Source organism: Clinocottus analis, unplaced genomic scaffold (assembly GCF_023055335.1).
Source record: "Clinocottus analis isolate CAN_PGR_092001 unplaced genomic scaffold, fCliAna1.0.p SCAF_24, whole genome shotgun sequence".
In the NCBI taxonomy this organism is placed as follows: domain Eukaryota; kingdom Metazoa; phylum Chordata; class Actinopteri; order Perciformes; family Cottidae; genus Clinocottus; species Clinocottus analis.
This window is the reverse complement of record NW_027175976.1, coordinates 9,197,411-9,216,512: the sequence shown is the minus strand read 5'-3', so window position 1 is coordinate 9,216,512 and position 19,102 is coordinate 9,197,411. Positions and strand designations below refer to the sequence as shown.

Sequence of the window (19,102 nt, the reverse complement as noted above, 5' to 3'; positions counted from 1 at the left end):
AATCCTGAAGCAAGACAATTCCGCACAGATTCCAGGCATGCCTTCAATATCCTTCTACCTCAAAAAACGAGGGAGATATGAGCAAAAGAACACAGAAAAATGAATCGCTTTATTTGCAGTATAATCAGCAAATACTGCTTACCTTTTTTTTTTTTTTTTTACAGTTTAATAATTGTTAATTTGTGTGCTTGTTTTATTTTAAAGGGAAATATTGGTTGTTTTATAAATTAAAAAAAAAAAATTTAAAAAATTGAATTTTTTTATTTTTTCTTCTCCTCAAATGTGACTAAATGTTACAAATGTGAGCCCTCGCCTGATTTTTTTCTGTACTAAATCCTCTCTAACTTTGTTTTGCTTCACTTTATCAAAGTAAAACAATGCAAAAATTATGTTAGAACTTTGAGGTAGGGTTTGGGAGAATTTAAAAGCTTACGAACGCATTATTTCTAGGTAAAAATCATGCTAAAAAGTGCTTTTTTTCTCGGCGGACCTGAAACTTTACATTTCTTTCTGTGTGTCATCTTCATTTACTCTTAACCAGTAACACTTAGACTGATATTTACACATCTGAGCAAAACTTAACATTATACTTGTTTATTAACTCCAAGATTATTCAAATAGCTCTAGTGGTCGCAGAGACACAGCCATTTTAGTTTGTATGTCATTTTCAAGCAGAAACCTAAAAAGAGGCTTGGGGCTTTAAAGGACACACACACACACACACACACACACACACACACACACGCACACACACACACACACACACACACACACACACACACACACACACACACACACACATACGCACACGCGCACACGCAATGGGACCGGCACTATATTTAACCCCATACTGCGCATTAAAATGCACTCCCCATTTTTTGGTTCCTGAAAAAAAGGCAGCACAGAACTCACTATGAAAGAATCAACAGCCCCTGTATTCCTCAGTATTTTTACCAGTACTTTGACATCACTCCCAGGCAGTGACACATGGCCAGTAGACACGAAACCTGAGAACCCCGACTCTTCCAAGCTGCAATCAACTTCAGATTCTCCCTGCTCACAGGAACGAAACCTGCCGGGACAGACATGACTGACAGTTCGGACCGGAACAGCCAATACATTGCCACTACTAAACCCACGGTTGGAACATGTCCTAACAGGGCATTCAGCCTTCCAATGTCCCCTGCCCTTACAGTAACGGCACTGGTCATTAGCCTCAACCGGCAGCTAACCACGTACGGTCCTTCCCAGTCTAACCTGCCGAGGACCGGCTCCTTCCTCCCACCGTTTTCCTAAGGGTTGAAACTTACCGCCGCTTCCTCCGTACAGAGCATCTTCCCGAGGCCTGCCCTCAAGGTCCGCACGGTGCGTCAACACGTACTCGTCGGCCAGAATGGCTGCCTCTGCCGCTGTCTTGACTTTACGCTCACTTAGATATGTCGCGATGTGACGAGGAACAGTATTTTTAAATTGCGCCAACAGGATCAAATCATACAAAGCCTCAAATGAATGAACCCCCAGTGACGTACACCAACGACTGAAGTGCGTGATTATTTGTAAGGCAAACTCCATGTGCGTCTGCTTCTCAGACTTCTCCGAAGTCCTAAACCTTTGGCGGTATGCGTCAGGCGCTAACTCATAGGCTCTTAACACTGCAGCCTTGACAGACACATACATTTTACTACCAGCTACATCGAGCGCCGAATAAGCTTGCTGCGCCTTGCCCGTAATATATATATATATATATATATATATATATATATATATATATGGGTCTGATAAGATCAGTATTAGATTATGTTGGTGTGGCTTATAGGTCGGCGTCTAAAACCTTATTGGGGAAGTTAGATGTAATACAAGCACAAGCTTTAAGAATTTGTAGTGGGGCTTTCAAAACAACATCTGTGCCGATATTGCAGGAAGAAATGGGGGAAATGCCGCTGGAGTTGAGAAGAATACAGATAATGATGACATATTGGGTCACTTTACAAGGACATAACAACCGTTCAACAAAAAGTGCAATTGAGCCATTATGGGAACATGTTAAAATGCCAACAAAGAGCTTCAGTTGGGCTGCTAAGGAAAAGGCTAGGGAATTGAGTTGGTTAGGAAGTATTCTCCAGCAGTTTTCTATATTTCCATGGTTTCTGCCTTAGCCTAAATAGATCTTGGCCTCCTAAAACTGATGAAAGATAAATGTGGGGGGAACCTGTGCAAGAAACTGTGGACCATGTTTTATTGTTCAGTCAGAGGTACGAGCCAGCGAGAGGACAAGAAGAAGGAAGAAGAAGAAACAACTAACCGAATAAGCTGATGAGGTGAGAGTGATAGCGCAGTTGTGACAAATAGAGTCAATATTGTTTTGGTAAAATGCGCAACTATAAACAGAGACTAAATTACAAACTGGAGGTGTGGAGTTTGAAAGATAACAATAATGACAGTGAGAAGTTTAATGCAAAGATGAATTATGAGAATGTATAATCCAGAGTTTTTGGAGCTTGACTAACTAAGACTAAATGTCACCTGCTTTCAATTTTTCTCTTGCGAGTCTCACATTATGGTAATGCAGTGCTTCTAAATTACTGAGAAGTGTCGTAAAAAAACAGAAATCCAGCCCGTACAGAATGCAGTATAACATATTATAATCAAGTTTAAAATATGTTTTTCTAAGGAGGTAACATCTGAAATTTATTTGTTTATTATGGATCAATATTGTTACAAAAGTGGATTTTATATGGAACCAAGGTCAGCCTTTTGCCATCTATGCCAGTGTTACAATAATGTTTAAGTTGACAAATAGTGTGTTTTGTTCTTTAAGACCTGTGTGATGTGAAAAAACAGAAAAAGCTTATGGAGCCCATATCTAGCTTGAGTTTTGTCATTGATTAGATTTGTAAGAAGAGCCTGGAGGCTTTGCTTTAGTGGAATGTAACATCATGGAACAAGGCAAAATGAGAATAGGTTTCATGGTTAATAATGATTCAAAAGCCCTGGTGTCTTTTCCATCCAATTCAGAAATGGATTTTCAGCTTTATTTTTGGATCAAATTATAAATATTTAATCAGTCTGAAAAAACCCACAGCATGAGGACACAGCCTTGTAACTAGCTTCAAGGCAAGTAGCAATAATTCATGACCATTACTGTTTGATGTTTATAATTTTATTAGTGAAAGAAGGGACATTCTACAACTGTTATGCAGGGAATATTACAGTAGAATGACTAGTACAAGTACATGCAGGGAACATTATAGTAGAATGACAAGTACAAGTACATCTCTGATGATAAGATCTATACTCTTAAATTTACCTTTCAGCCATTTTTACATCTAGTACTAACATGTACCTCAATATTGATAGTTATGTATTGTAACTGCAGATTACAAGCATACCCCTGTCAGAGCTGAAGAGCTTTGCTTACATTCCCACTTGCACATTATAGCAGTCATATGACCATGCTCCAAATTTAAAACAGCAGTTCTTCAGCCGACGTAGATTATGCCAAAGCGAACCACAGCTACGCTTACACTCAGACAATAAGCAACTAATATAATAAAAGCTCTGGATAACCTGTCTAGCACATTTAACACTAAATGAGTCAGGGAATAGTCATTTATCTCGCAGATAGAAACGGATGGGCAAGGACTGCCGTCCCTCTGAGGATGGCCATTGGTGAAGATAAAGCTCTCAACCCCTCAAAGACCTGTCAAGACAAATGGTTTTTGACCAAATGGAGTTTGTTAAGACTTTAGCTGTGAAGTTGCTTGGCTTTCTTTCCTCTCTAATTGAAAAGTTGAGACCGTCAGCACGCATAAGGTCACTCTCTTTCGAAGCCGGAGTCATGGATAAGAGGACCACTTTCTTGAGAGATAGCAACTTGAAAGTGATTCAAGCTATTGGTCCCCCAAAACCTCAGCAAACTAGCACAGAAAACTCTACTCTTGACAAGACAGTGTGGATAAAGCATTAATTGTTTTAAAGGTCACATATTTTGCAAAATGCACTTTTTCATAGTTTTAATGTCCCCGGATCTTTAACGTATCGCAAATTTTATTTTTCTCTTGGTCTAACAAGCAGATCCAAAATAAGTTCCGAATTGCGGGCCGTATGACATATATATTGGTTCACTGGTGGAACATTAGAACCACCTTCAGCTAGGTGACGCTAGCTGAAGGTTACAAGGTAGCTTCAGAATTTACCGCTGTCCATCATTGTGATTTCCTGGCTACCCTTTAATGCAGTGGTTCTCAACTGGTCTGGCTCCAGGACCTACCATCACCCTCAATGGCAAGCCGCGACCCAAATCCAGGAACATTCTCAACATCTCCAATGTATTTAATGAAAAGATAGTTTGAACCTGAGATAGTCTGGAGATAGTAGTGTTACATGCTGGGTGTGTGATTGGGTGTGTGTAGGGGTGTTAAAGGTGCATAACAAAACATTAAGATAAGTAACAGAACCTAAATTAACTCTGCGGCCCAGGTGCATAATAGTCACATGGGAGTAAAAAACAATATCGTGTACTCCTTTAAACTTTAAAGGAGTATCACTCTAAATGAATCTAAATGAACACCACTACAACTCTTTAATAAAGGGTCAAATACAATTGCAACACAAGATAAAAGAATTAAAGAAGAGCACAGACCTTTTTATTTTACTGCTTGGATTCTATTGGAGACCCCACCAGTTAATTCACTTTTTAGAATAAGAGAGCAACAGGAACCATTATATTAATTTATAAAAACAGTATAAACACAAGTATTTATAAACACAATAATGTATATGATATACTATATATATATATATATATATATATATATATATATATATATATATATATATATATATATGTATATAATATAATGTATATTTATACACACAATGTGTGTGTGTGTGTGTGTGTATATATATATATATATATATATATATATATATATATATATATATATATATATATGTGTGTGTGTGTGTGTGTCTGTGAAAAATGTGCAAAAAAACTGTAAAAAGACTTTACAGTGAAGAATCAAAGTAAACTTATGACAACAACAGCTGAGGTGGTGAAGTCATCAAGTCAGCTGCTGTTCCAATTGCAGAAAGACTGTTCTGTGTCTTTCCGTCCTTGGGAGTCTGGACTCCCAAGCCCAAACTCCAAAAGTACACAAGTCTCTACTTAGCGTATTGGTATTGAGAAACAGCCTCTAACCTCTGCCCTGGGCCAGTGTGTCTTTTAGCATTGTGAGTGTATTGCCAAAGAAACCCTTTTCGAACTTCTTTTGTGTTGAGTAAACTTTGTTTTTTGCAATGAATTTTGTTGTCTTGTGTCTGCCTTCTGGACCTGTCTACCGTGGTCCTGTTCCCTTAACAGTCGCCACGTCAGAGAGCTGATTGGCTCTTTGATCTGACAGCAGGTCAGTCTCAGGTTTAATCTAAAACCATATCTTGTGTGGTTGATAATACAAAATTGTATTTATAACACATATCTAAACCAGTAGTAATGTATTTCACAAGCAGACATAAAAAGAACAAAGAATGCAGATACACACACATTTCTACATAAATACATATATTCATAATCACATGAAAAAATTCATTACTGATCTGTAAACTACAATTAGCCTAAAGATCGTAACTAACAGTCATTTTTTCTGTGACTTCCTGTGTATACTTTGAAGGTAGCCTAAAACTGTCGATTTGACCAGTTTTTTGACTCCGCCCCCTGCTGCGGCAGACAGCTCCTTCCAACGAGCCTGTTAATGTGCACACAGGAAGCTGCGTTTTGTCGATAAAGTTGAAAAAAATATTGTTTTTTTAAAGCCTTTTTTTTAATGGCACTAAGTTCGAGATCGACCGATCAATTGCAATCGACCTATTGCCCACCCCTGCCCTGAGGTTCAGAGGTCTCAAAATCCTGTTGGAAACTGGATGCTGGATGGTCTTTCGAGGAAAAAGAGATTTCAGTGATTTATTGTAGGTCCTAATGGAAGCTAAGATTTGGGATGACCTTATATTGTGCAGCAGTTGGATGTCCAATCACAGCAAGGTCCCATATCTTTTAACCATTTTCTTCCCATTGCACTGTCCCATTGCAAAAAGTGATTGCATTTTGACTGGGCCTAATTGTAATACAGAATACTATTTTTTTCCCCTCCCCCTGCCTTGGCGTCTATTCTAAGAATCATAATTACAGTGTTTTCTCCTTCCTCCTGAAGGATATCCAATTTTCCCTTCCTTAAATTGTTTGTCAGCCATTTTCCTGAGGAGACACAGTAAGATTTCTGAAGTGGCCTGTGATCAATGCAATTGGGCTTTCTTTTGCATATCTACTCCCTCTGAATGTAACATCCTCACATGGGTCTAAAACTGTGCTGCAACTTTAACCTGAACTCAATCTGTGATTAAATGTAATTTAATCAAGGCTGCTTGTTGTATTGTATCTTTGTAGAAAAGCTGCTGTCTTTGTTATCTTTCAGTAACTAATCTTTTATTAGTCCCGCAGGATCTGTGATTTACAAGAAAATGTCTCTAATATAGTCGACGTCCCAATGATTCATATTCCAATAAGGCAAGTAATCCTCGTTTTCTCACACTCTGCCATGCAGATCTGCAGTGATATGACAGGTACATGTTTAAACTGTGGTGATGTGATTATCCTAATGACCTTTCAGCTGGCGGTCACCTCTCCCCTTTCATCTGTCACATAAAGTCTGTTTCTGTTTTGTGGTTTGTCCTTTCTGCTTCTCTGCTCAGCTTTCAGTTTTACTTTAATTACTCCCCTCTGTTGCCTGGCCTCGGCATTTCCTTTTTTTAATCTAAAGAAACTACTTGATCTTTTAACAGATTTACTTTATCTGTATGACCTTTTGATGTCGTTCTAACTTCACTTGTGTGGGGGCTGTAGGATCTGCCCATAAAATTAAGCCTCTAGGACTTTATCAGCAGGCCTGAGCCCTAAAAAGTATAATTACACCCCACCCAATTCCTGCCCGAACCCTTTTCATTCAAACGCATCCCACTCTTCAAGTGTATGTGACTCTCAGAATGTTCCTTCAGCATTTTTATGAAAGTATCTCTTAATTATAACTTTGCTATGGATAATGAGTCTGATATCTGAAATTGGACTTTTTCTTTTTTTTTTATCCATGAATTTCATGGACTCTGAGCTGAGAGTGTGTTCTACACATGTGCTCTCTCTTACAGCTTTGCTTCTGTGCCGCGGGCTTTCAACTGAATAACTACCCAATCCTTTATCTAAGGGAATAATTAAATCACAGCTCAATGCTAAAGCATCATGACTTTGACCTCTGCTGGTACTTAAAACATGTTTGAAAGAGTCTGGTTAACATTGCTCTTGTAATTGTGTCACTATCAGTGACTGGCTCAGGTTTAGCTCTCATCATATTTGTGTTAACGTTCATTACGCAAATCTTTAAAGAAGCTGTATTTACATTCTGAACATTTTAATGGTGGCAAACCACTATTTGCTATGTAAAGATCAACTGGAGTAAATAAAGTCACACTCCATCTCCCTTGACAATGTCATGGTAAAAGGTGTGGAGAGAAATTGTAAAACCTTTAAGTTATATGCATGTTTTATAGGTTTGCTGTTTGTACACCAAACTGACACTTTTGTGTGTGAAGAGTTTTTAAAGAAAATCATCTGCAATGAGGTCCGTGAACTGTATTTATCCTTTTTAACTCCATAGCAATTTGAAGTACTTTCCTGCAGTCTTTCCATTTTATGTGACTTAACACTTCAACTCAGAAAGAAATGTTTCTGAAATAACTTATTTTGCAGAATACATTTTTTTTGGATGAAAAGTTAAGCGGTTTTAGGACTTAAACAATGACGACATTTAAAATGGTTAAAACTAGCATCACCAAAACCTGATACAATGTTAAAACGCTTGCTTAATAATGCATGAGTTATAACAATTAATTACTGAAATCAAATAAATAACTAATGTGTGACAGTGGCCACAATCTTTAGTGTAATCTCATACTTTTGATATTTTACAGTTTTTACGATATTTTCCTTTTTAGCAGCCGGATGAATGCAGGTCCTTTTTTAATTTTTTTTTAGGTTAGTCAGATCATCATCATCATGAACTCAGCACCAAGAGAGAAAAATCATGAGGTGACGCTTTCCTTCCAGACACTAAAACCTTTCTGCTGCTTCAAAAATATTAGTGCATCTCTGTTAATCCTTCACTAAACAAAATGCAATATCCCCCCTCAATTATTTCAGCGGCCCACTGACACCATGGCCTTCTCTGATGGAGTTCAGTTGTGATTTTCTCCACAGCGCATAACCCACCTAATCCACTTTAGTATATACTTAATCATAAGCAACACTATAAGCAACATTAAAGGAGCGAGAAATTTTTGCTGATGTGCCAGAAAAGCAGAGGCGAGAGAAAAACGCAGAGGATTCCAATGGCGAAAGGGTTCATAGGAAATAAATGCTGACTGAGTGGTTGCTGAGGAAGAAATGCATTCCAGGGACACTGCTTTAGGCAGGAAAACAACAAAGTAGGGCTCATAATAAAAGTCTACTCTGATTATTATTTGGGTTATGATATGACAGACTAAAATGTCCTGTGGGAGGAATTGTATTATAAGTTTTGGAGTTAAAATAGCTACTTTGTATTATTCTACATACAAAGAAGATTTAACAATCAGTAATTACTTGGAAAGAAAGTACATTTAGTCAAATACTGTCAGTACAATTCTGAGGTGCTTCCAGGGCCTACTTGACTTTAGTATTTCCATTTTCTGGTCTTTGATACTCCACTAAATCTTGGAAGTAAACGTTGTACTTTTTTACTGCAGTGTGTCTTAAACTTTTTCTCTGGGGACCCACTTTCCAAAATTCCATCCATTCCTTTATCTGGGGTCAGGTTGCAGTGGCAGCACGCCATGCAGCCTGACTCAGGCTTCCCTTTCACCCGCAACATTTTCAAGCTCATTCTGTGGGATCCAGAGGCGTTATCAGGCTCAGCTGGGTGATATAATTTTTCCAGCGCGTAATGGGTCTTCCTCAGGGTCTCCTCCCAGTTAGCGTGTTTGGAAAACCTATAATGGGAGGCGTCCAGGAGGCATCATGATTAGATGCCCGAACCACCTCAGCTAACTCTTTCAACACGAAAAGAGTAGCGGCTTAACTCCCAGCTCCCTCCTGATGTCTGAGCTCCTTACCCTATCGCTAAGGCTGAGCCCTGCCACCCTACGGAGGAAGCTCATTTCGTTCTTTTGACCTATGGTCACAACCCAGAGTTGTGACCATAGGTGAGGGTTGGAACGTAGACCAACCAGTAAATTGAGAGCTGTGAAAAACTTGTTGCATCATTACCATGGCTGTACTAGCTCAAAAGGGTGCTTCTACTCAATACTGAGCAAAGTGTCTGAATACAATGTGATAATTCAGTTATTTCTTTTTTAATAAATTTGCAAACATTTTTCCATTTGTTTTTTTCTGTCAAGATGGGGTGCTGAGTGTACATTAATGAGATTTTTTTTAATTACTTTTTTTGGTTTTAGCAAATGGCTGCAATGAAAGAAAGAGTGAAAAATGTAAAGGGGTCTTAATACTTTTTGTACCCACTGTATATTGAACGTTCCAGATCATTTTTTACTTCCTCATCACCTAATATTTAATAGGTAAACCAGCCATTATATAGCCATATAGCCAGCTATATATAAATAAAAAAATAGTTACATACATGATATTGAAAACAGACACACATGCAAAATACACAATAAGTGCATGTCAGTAAAAATTACAGACTCATTCTTTTCATTTCCTCTCATCAGTTTAACAAACACAATGTACGTTAGCTTTTCCGATTAGATTTAGATATTAGCACAAAATAAAATCACTGAGACAATCTATTTGGTATTATAGATTAAACTACTGTGCAGTACGTAAGGTAATAGAAATGAGCTCAAGTTTCACAAGCTGCAATATTAAAGAGATGAACACTTGATGAACACAGCATTAACGCATCAGTATTTATGATCCAATATTCTGCATAATGAGTACTTTGACTTTTTGTACTTAAAAAATATTTTTATTCTTCTACATTTGTATTTCATTCAAGATTTAAAAATGCAGAACTTTTACAAATAAAAGAGTATATTTTCACTGTTTGTTTAATAGTTTGCTATATGTTTACTGTTTATTTTATTTGCTAGCTGTTGTTTTTATTTTTATTTGGTATATGTACTAAATATGTACTAAGTTGTCTTCTCTGACCTTTGAAACATTCCTTCACATAGGGCAGGTATGTATACATGTTTACCATGTGCCAGACACCGCCAATTAACTCATTTATGGTCATTATACTGGAGGTTTTATTTTGAAAATCAGAAACGGAAACAGAAACGTTGTTACTGTATCCGATTCTCTCTTCACGCAGACCGACGTGTTGTGTTGTAACAACAGTAAAGGTTAGTTTCGGGTTTACATCGGACGGTTTCTCCTGTGTGTGAACCTTGAATAAAACTGGGGAAAGAATGGAAATGAGTGAACACAGTAGACGGTATGTCGTCCTCTTCTCCTCGGCTGCACCAAGATTCACGCAGTATCATTAACGTTAGCTCGTTGTATTCTAAAGCTTACCATAGTTTATTTTTAAATCTTAAATGCATTCATGAACATCGACTTTTAAATGTACACGTAATTACGTCTCTTCATGGGTATGTGGCCTCCTGTCCTCATGCGGAAACGTTTGAAACGCAGTAGAAGTAACTGACAATATGTCAGTTACTTATTTTTTGTTGAAAATGTCACACAAATCATGCGAAAATGACTAAATACAGATTGTAAGGAATTTTATTAAAATACAATTAAACATGTTAACATGCATTAACCTTCATGAAATGTGTTACATTTGATCATTACTTATTGGTGGTAGTTTGTTATCTGAATGGATGAATTCATTAGCAGAAGAGACATTTGGTGTCAGCGACCCCTTTTGTCAGTTATCATAATTTGTCAAATCAACTTCCTCATTCACCTCTAACAGCTTCTGTTAATAATGTGTGTTACGTCACAATCAAGACCAATAAAATGTATTATGTATAGCCCAAAATCACAAATTTGCCTCAGGGGGCTTTATAATCTGTACACCTACAATCTGTATAATCTGTAACTTTAAAAAAGGAAGAAATCAGACGAAGATCCCTCTAACAGGATGGGCAGAAGTGTAATAGACGTCATGTGTACAGAATGAACAACATAACACAGTTGCAACATATTCAATGTATATGAATTATTAATATAATGATGAAAAGGTTACAACGACCATAAATAACAGCAGCAGTGGATATAGTAAAATAGTAATGATAATAAAAACAGTATTGGCAATAGTAGTGAGTTCTTCAGCTCTACAACATGGTGGGTGTATTGTCTGTCTGTGCAGGTGTTGAAGATGGCCGTCCTGAACTTGTCCTTTGCTGCATGTGGTTTCTTGGGGATCTACCACTTGGGTGCTGTAGGGGCTATTCTCCGCCACGGGGACAAGCTGCTGGGCTCCCTCAGGGGCTGTGCAGGGGCCTCGGCCGGGGCCCTTGTGGCTGCAGTACTGATCACAGCGCCTGAAAAGTTAGAGGTAGAGTGTTCGCCTTCTCAGTGGGGTCAGGGGAACCAGCAGGGGTCTTAGAGGACTTTCTTGATGATCCAGAGAAAAATATATATAATATATTTTAATGTTATTTAGAACACACTGAAATTCAAAGGTTTTTAACTTGTACATAACTTTCACTGTAATCTGTATTATTTCCTTCTCTGTAGTGCTGTTCTCAGCATCAAATATTTAAAAACCCATTTGCGAAACAGTTATTCCTCTGTCCATATTACAATATGTGCTTCCTTAAATTATCCGGTAACTTTTACAGGTTAAGTCCTAAAACAGATTACCTAAACACTGAGATGTGATTAAATAACCCCACATACACCAAGTAGAACTGAATAAGGTATGACGTCATAACTGCGTTTGTATTCTCCAGAACTGTAAAGAGTTTACATACAGGTTTGCTGACAGCGCGAGACAACAGCGCTTTGGAGCCGTCACACCGGGATACAACTTCATGCTCGCACTCAGGTAATTACATGTTACACTGACATCTGTTATATATCACAACTAAAGCAAAATATTCAATTTATATTAAGGTTGTCATGAAAATTATAGTACAATGTTGCGTGAATATTGCATCAAAACTTATAGGGTAAACATCATAGCTGCATTTGACATTGAATTGAAAACATGCAGCACAATTCTTCTCCTGCACACCAAGTTTTGTGAACAAAGTATTTCAGGTGGCCTTTGTGAGTGTGTTAGCATGCTGAGTTTAGCATTCACATGTTTGTCTTTGTTTGAATCCACGTCGTCTCTACGTATTAGTGTTCAATGATAAATGAAAAACCAAGCAACAGCATTTATTTACTTTGGAACAGCAGGCAACATCCTTTTAAACTTGCATTTTTGCTCCTGACAATCCTCTGGTTGTATAGAAGTCTATAGGAAAATGACTCTCACTTGATTTATTCGCTCATAAACTTATGTTTACAATGTTTACTGTCTCAATCTCTAGTTTCAAGTCTTCTTTAAATGGAAAATCATTTACTAAATGAACATCATGCTTTATTAGAGTCAAATAGAAGATAAACGTCTCTGTCAAAAAGTAAAGATGGTGATTGCCAAAACGTCGACCTCAAGGCTTTAAAACCGTCGTCCACAAACCAATGGGTGACGTCACAATGACTACATCAATTCTCATATACAGGGTATAAGTCCTACCCAGGTGTCACTTGAAATGTTACAGAACACTTAAAATGTTACAGATTAAGACAAAATAGTCAAGACCGTAACCAGATTGTGCAGTTTATTTCAGTCAAGCCAGGGTGCCCCATATGTGTTTGGACAGAGTTTCCCATTAGCAATCATGTCCACTCCAATATCGATACATCTCGGTTCTATTTTTGCAATTGCAGCTTGTGTCTCTAAGGTTTGCTCCTCTTTAAACTCAGCTGCACCGAAAATTAATATTGGATGAATTATACATTCCTCTGATTTGTCACACGGGGACCCCCGAAATGTGCAAGTTCAAGTGGGATTTTCCAAGAAATAGAAACATGAAATGTACAAATGCCCTTTTGTGAGATTAAGGAAGAGGGTGATGGTGGATTAACTCAGAGCAGACAGGTGTTGGCGATCGGCACAGAGAAGAATTACAGTGTAGATTTCAGAGATTTGTATATATATGATGCTGTCTTATATATATGTGTGTGTGCATATATATATATATATATATATATATATATATATATATATATATATATATATATATATATATATATATAGAAAAACTTTTGGTATTCCTGCTCAAAAATGTAAAGTACAAGTAGAGTACATCCACAAAACAGATGTAACCATAGAATAGATGCTGATATTTTAACTTTGGTAATATGCTGGAGGTGTGCGTTGCACTTCAATCAAATCAAGTTCTTATTTTTAAGAAGGCTGAAATTGTTTAAAATACCTTTTTATATATAAAACGAAACACAAACAAGTAAGAATAAAGTTAGCAACCAAACTTCATATTGTGAATCAAGTAAAATTGTGAGCGGACTCCATTGTTACATCCTTCATTAGTATGCTTTACTGATTTTGTATATGATCAACAGATTGAGGGATAGTTAAATGTGGAAGTACAAAGCACAGTGTTTATGATGCTCTGTGGGGAATTTATCATTAATAACCAGACAAATGTGCATCTGTGTGTGGATTATGTCCAGGGAGGGGATAGAAGAGATCCTGCCCAGTGAGGCTCACAGTCTGGCTACTGACCGCCTCCACGTCTCAATAACACACTCCAAAAGTGGCAAGAACCACATCATATCCAAGTTTACCTCCCGGGAGGAGCTCATTACGGTACACACTACCACTCTCTTAACATAAAAACTTACATCTAATATATGTTTAATTATTGTACATGCTTGGTTTTATTCATTTTACAGCTTAGTGTTTGATAGTATTTATTTTTTACTGCTGACAAGAAAATGGAACGAACTACGCTAGTTGCACAAGTTACTTGTGTAAGTGGGAGAGGGCACACAAGTGGCGTCCTGTTTTTTCAGCAATGACACAAATAAGGTTTGAGGGCGATGTCTCTCTTCATGTTACATTTACAATAAGTATTTCATGTTTGATGTGGACAAGGCAAAGACGTTTAATGTCCAGTTACCGCCTGAAGAATCATAGTTTCACGTCACTGTGGGTCAAAGAGTGTACACTTACTGATAAAATAAACCCTCATTTGTTACTTCTCTAGGCTCTGCTGGCCAGCAGCTATGTGCCTGTCTATGCTGGACTCAAACCGGTGGAATTTAGAGGACAGGTAACATACATTTTCAGTCCTTTATTTCTTCCAGTGATTGATACATTTTAGTAGCACCTGCTCAGACCTCATACATCACTAAAAAACTCAGTACGGTCCGAAAAGGCCCACAGAACCACATCTGCAGCAAGGGAGCCGGTCATTCCAACCGGCTCCCCTGCCATCTAAAACAACTCGGATCAGTGAAGTCTCCTAGGACAACTATCTCCAGGACACCTCGCACTGATTTTTGTGCTCAGTGAAAAATAGACGTATACCTTCTTCCATTCTGCAGAGCTGTGGAGATCTGGTCTGGCTATGCAAGACTAGGAAAATAATAGTGCTGAGTTCTTGTTTTCACCCCTTAAGCTTTCAGATTGTAATGACAAGAACTGTGCTTTTGCCCTGGGTCTCCCCCAAATACAAACAGTGAAATTTCTATAGAAAGACACAGCAACAGCAACTTCTTTCACCTCTGCCTTAATATTTCAAGACATACAATGAAGATGACAATCTTTATAGACCCTAGTTTTGTTTCATTAGAAATGGATTGATGGAGGGTTTACTGATAGCCTGCCAATCCTGCCTACGGGACGCACCATCACACTGTCTCCCTTCGCTGGACTGCAAGATGTGTGTCCTGTCCACAGAGGGCGCTTCAACACGCAACTCCGACTGGCCAACATTGACATAATGGTGAGTACTGAGCAGTGGCGGTCCGTGGTGTTGGGCAATAGGTCAGCTATTGCCCAACAATTACACGCCCCCCACAACAATTACAATCACGTTATAAAATAGATGAAACTTATATAAAATATATATATATATATATTTATACATATATATATATATATATGTATATATATATATATATATATATATATATATATATATATATATATATATATATATATATATTATACATATATATATATATGTATATATATATAAATTTTAATATATATATATATAAATTTATATATATATATATATATAAAATTAAATTAAATTGTAGAATAGCTATAACTTGGTGATTCTGTTTAGGCCAGCAGAGAAGGCCTAGCTGGGATTGACGGCACACTACTGGCACTGGGTCATTTGATCAAAATGGTCTGACAATGAGAAACTGACACACCTAAGATTTCTGGTTGTATATTAAAAAATATAAAATAATCAAATCAGCCAATCTAATCAGCCATTGAAAAATTCCAAAAACATTTACCAATATTTAAACAAGCCCTTTTTAAAAATGTGCTGCGTGGGGTGGCTCGCAGGTAGAGTGTGTTGTCTTCCAAAATGAAAAGAACAGTGGATTGATTCAGATACTGAACCTCAATTTTCACCCATTAGGGTGTAAATGTTTAGAGTCCTGATTGTCAGGTAGCATCTTGCATGGTAGTGGCTGCCATCAGAAGAGCTACCAACTCTCACGGTTTCGCCGTGTGACACACGCTTTTTTCATATTTTCACACGCTCTCACGCCACACAACCAATTTCTCACGTCAAAAACAAAATTCTGATTTTGGGCCGAGGCATGTTGGTTCCTTTTTTAAACTCCCCGACGGTAGATGGCGCTAAAGAGCGCATCTGTAAACCTATTCGCTGCATAGACATCCTATTTACCCCAAAGAGTCCCGAACTTAGAAACAGAAAAAGATTTTCAAACAGACACAGTCGCAGGAGAAACTCAAAAGGAGACTTAGGTATCAGGGCTCTCAAGTGTCATGCATTGAGCGTGACTGTCACTCATTTTGGTCTCATGGTTCATCTACCAACAGAACTAGGGTTGGGTACCGATAACCAGTGCTAATATGGCACCGGTTGACTTGGAGCAGGGGTGTCCAAACTTTTTGCAAAGAGGGCCAAATTTAATAAAGTAAAGATGCCCGGGGAACAATAATTCCTTCTGACATTTTTTTTTTAACCACAAAAGTTAAATGAAAATACACAATTATAAAACAAATTTCGCTGTCACTATTTCCTTTTTATGTTTCAAATGACAATGAAACCTAATATAATGTAACTAATCCTGCCTTTCACTCAGTTAGATAACAACTAACTTAGAGGTTCTGCAAAGACGTTTGTTGAGACACCTACATGCTACAAGCTTTTGTGGGCAAAATGTGGAAAAAGTGAAGGGCTGTGAATACGTTCCAGATGCACTGTATGTACTTTAATCAATATGTTATACGTTTAATAATGGAATGTGCTGTGGCATGTTGGTTTTTGACCCTTCTACTGATCTCTCTTCTGTAGACATCATCCTTGATGATTTCGACATCTGTGATTATAATGGTTTTCTATTTCCGTCACTTTCAATGTACACTTAAATATTAATCCTAATAAGTAATAAGCTGCAGATCAAGCCGTAAGTCAGCCTAAACCTTGATATAAATCAGTTCCTGCAACATATGTCATTAGAGATCTCTAAGATGTAAATGCACACTGTCATGTCTAAATTAATCCTATTTTGAAAATATATTATCTACTTTGTGTTACATATTTTCTTGGGTTACTGAATCACTAATATATTGTTTTGTACATTAATTGTGCAAGCTATAGCTTTACCAACTCTTTAGATTTGGTTTACCAACTCTTTTAGATATGAAATATCTGATTTCATGAATATAATGTAGGGTGAAGTTCACGATAACCAACTTAATTGGGCAATTGTGGCTCTAATGTCGATTGTCTATTGGTGATAGTTGACATGAACGTCACAATAAAACTCAGACGCAATGTATCCAAATGTATATTCATTATTTATTTTCTTTAAAAACATTTTTACTTTTAGTGAAAACGATGCTTTACAGGTACAGCTCACCTTCTGTCCCTGATTGATATAGATAGATATAGATATAGATATAGATTTGACGTAAATGTGTTCTTTGGTTTCCTCAGTTCTCCATGGAGAACATCAAACGTCTGAACCAGGCTCTGTTCCCACCATCCAACCGCAGCATGCAGTCTTTATGTGAAGACGGGTTTGATGATGCTGTGAGGTTCCTGAAAAGAGAGGATTGGATGAGCTGATGTTCCAATGCCCCAATAGAAGTTTTTCAAATAAAATTATAATTTAAAAAATGAAGTTGTTTCCCGTGTTGGTTTGTTAGGTCAATCATTCAGCATCAGGTCCTCACTGTTTATGTATAAAGCAGATCATGAAGGATTGTGTGTGTGTGTGTGTGTGTGTGTGTGTGTGTGTGTGTGTGTGTGTGTGTGTGTGTGTGTGTGTGTGTGTGTGTGTGTGTGTGTATCATTGTCAGCTTCTTGTCAGACTCTTCATACATTTTCCATGGAGGTATTTCATTTCCTCATGCTTGCAGCAGTGACGAAAAATAAATGTTGGATATTGCAGCACTTCACAGGAAGTCCATGTCGCTGTCATGGATGTTGGAAGTGCCCTCAGGATGGAGAGCGTGAGCTGGTTCTCGATCAGTTGTCAAGTTGAACTGGTGTGTGAGAGCTTCTTCTCCCTCAGGACAGAGTCACCACTAATGAGACTGCTGCTTCACTGAGGACATTTCACAAGAAAGCAGGCTAATTGATTATGGTTTACTACACAGTTAGGCCAATAATGCCCGAAAGGAACACCTTTCTTTAATTTATGGCAATATTTCAGTAAGGTAGGATGACTTTAGGGCTGAATATTGGGCATCAATATTTTTTTTTCTAAAACAGACAAGGGTATTGTTTCCCAAACGCATATTACGGCTGAAATGATTAATGAATCTCTTCTCAAGGTAAAGAGGTGTTTCCTGCACCGTCGTAACTGAAGACAACTAAAATTATGGTAGTTTAGAGTGGGTCCTCCTCAGTAGACTTGGCCCAGAGCTCCTGAAGCTGTAAAAGAAACCAAAATGCTCCTGACATGATTTATTGAATGTTGCATTGTTTTGCAAGTCCTATAATAATACTTTTATCATTACATTACTTTTCTTTTAGCTGACGCTTTTATCCAAAGCGACTTACAATAAGTGCATTTAACCGAGAGTACAAACTCAGAACAACAGAAGTTAAACTACAAAGTGCTATCAGAGAGATTTAAGTGCTGCTACTCTGCTACCTTCCTTATTCAAGATGTAGTCAAAAAGGTGTGTTTTTAGTTTGCAAAGGAAAATATAGACACTTTCTGTCCTCCTGATGTAAATGGGGAGCTCATTGAACTGATTTGTTACAAAATTATTTTTTTATTGAAAATCTGAAATTAAATTCACACTAATTCATTTAACGATTGATGTGACCCTTTCTATTATGTTGTGCATGTGCGGATACACTGCAGCTAAATGTTTGTTTAGACCATTCTAAATAGCCTACACCGTAACTTAAACAGCTATTGATTTTTTTTTAGGTATCTATATTATGTTGTTTTGCAGGTACTCTTTCCCTTTTTAATAGATGTATTTTCATGACAACTGACCAGTCGTTTACAGATTTTGCTGAAAACCTCAGAAGAAGCGTGTAAACAGCTTGTTGTGTGGATGTCTGTTTAGACATTTAGATTTTAACAATCTAAAATGTCTTGTCACTGAAACTTAAGTATCAGCATCAGTATCAATACATTTCAAATTTAACAGTCCTTTTTGACTCAATTTATTCTGCAAAGCATCATAAAAACACAAAATGAACACATAGAGATATCAACAATAGCTTTCACACCAAGAAGAACACAAACACCCACACACGCACACATGTACCCAGTAGTGTTTCCCCACTAGTATGTAAGCCA

At 37.5% G+C, this 19,102-nt stretch overlaps 1 protein-coding gene across 3 annotated transcripts; it reads left to right on the top strand.

Moving 5' to 3' along the window:
- Nucleotides 1–2,187: 2,187 nt before the first annotated feature.
- Nucleotides 2,188–17,418, top strand: pnpla4 (patatin-like phospholipase domain containing 4). Of its 3 annotated transcripts, none has more exons than XM_068590771.1 (7): nucleotides 2,188–2,318; nucleotides 11,418–11,606; nucleotides 12,004–12,098; nucleotides 13,793–13,928; nucleotides 14,329–14,394; nucleotides 14,917–15,069; nucleotides 17,275–17,418. In XM_068590771.1, the coding sequence occupies exons 2-7, from the start codon at nucleotides 11,427–11,429 to the stop codon at nucleotides 17,404–17,406; spliced, it is 762 nt and encodes a 253-aa protein (XP_068446872.1). In that variant the 5' UTR covers nucleotides 2,188–2,318; nucleotides 11,418–11,426; the 3' UTR covers nucleotides 17,407–17,418. The 3 variants fall into 3 exon arrangements, with proteins under 3 accessions (XP_068446872.1, XP_068446873.1, XP_068446871.1); XM_068590772.1 differs by lacking the exon at nucleotides 2,188–2,318 and adding an exon at nucleotides 10,401–10,443; XM_068590770.1 differs by lacking the exon at nucleotides 2,188–2,318 and adding an exon at nucleotides 10,403–10,535.
- The last annotated feature ends 1,684 nt before the right edge of the window (nucleotides 17,419–19,102 follow it).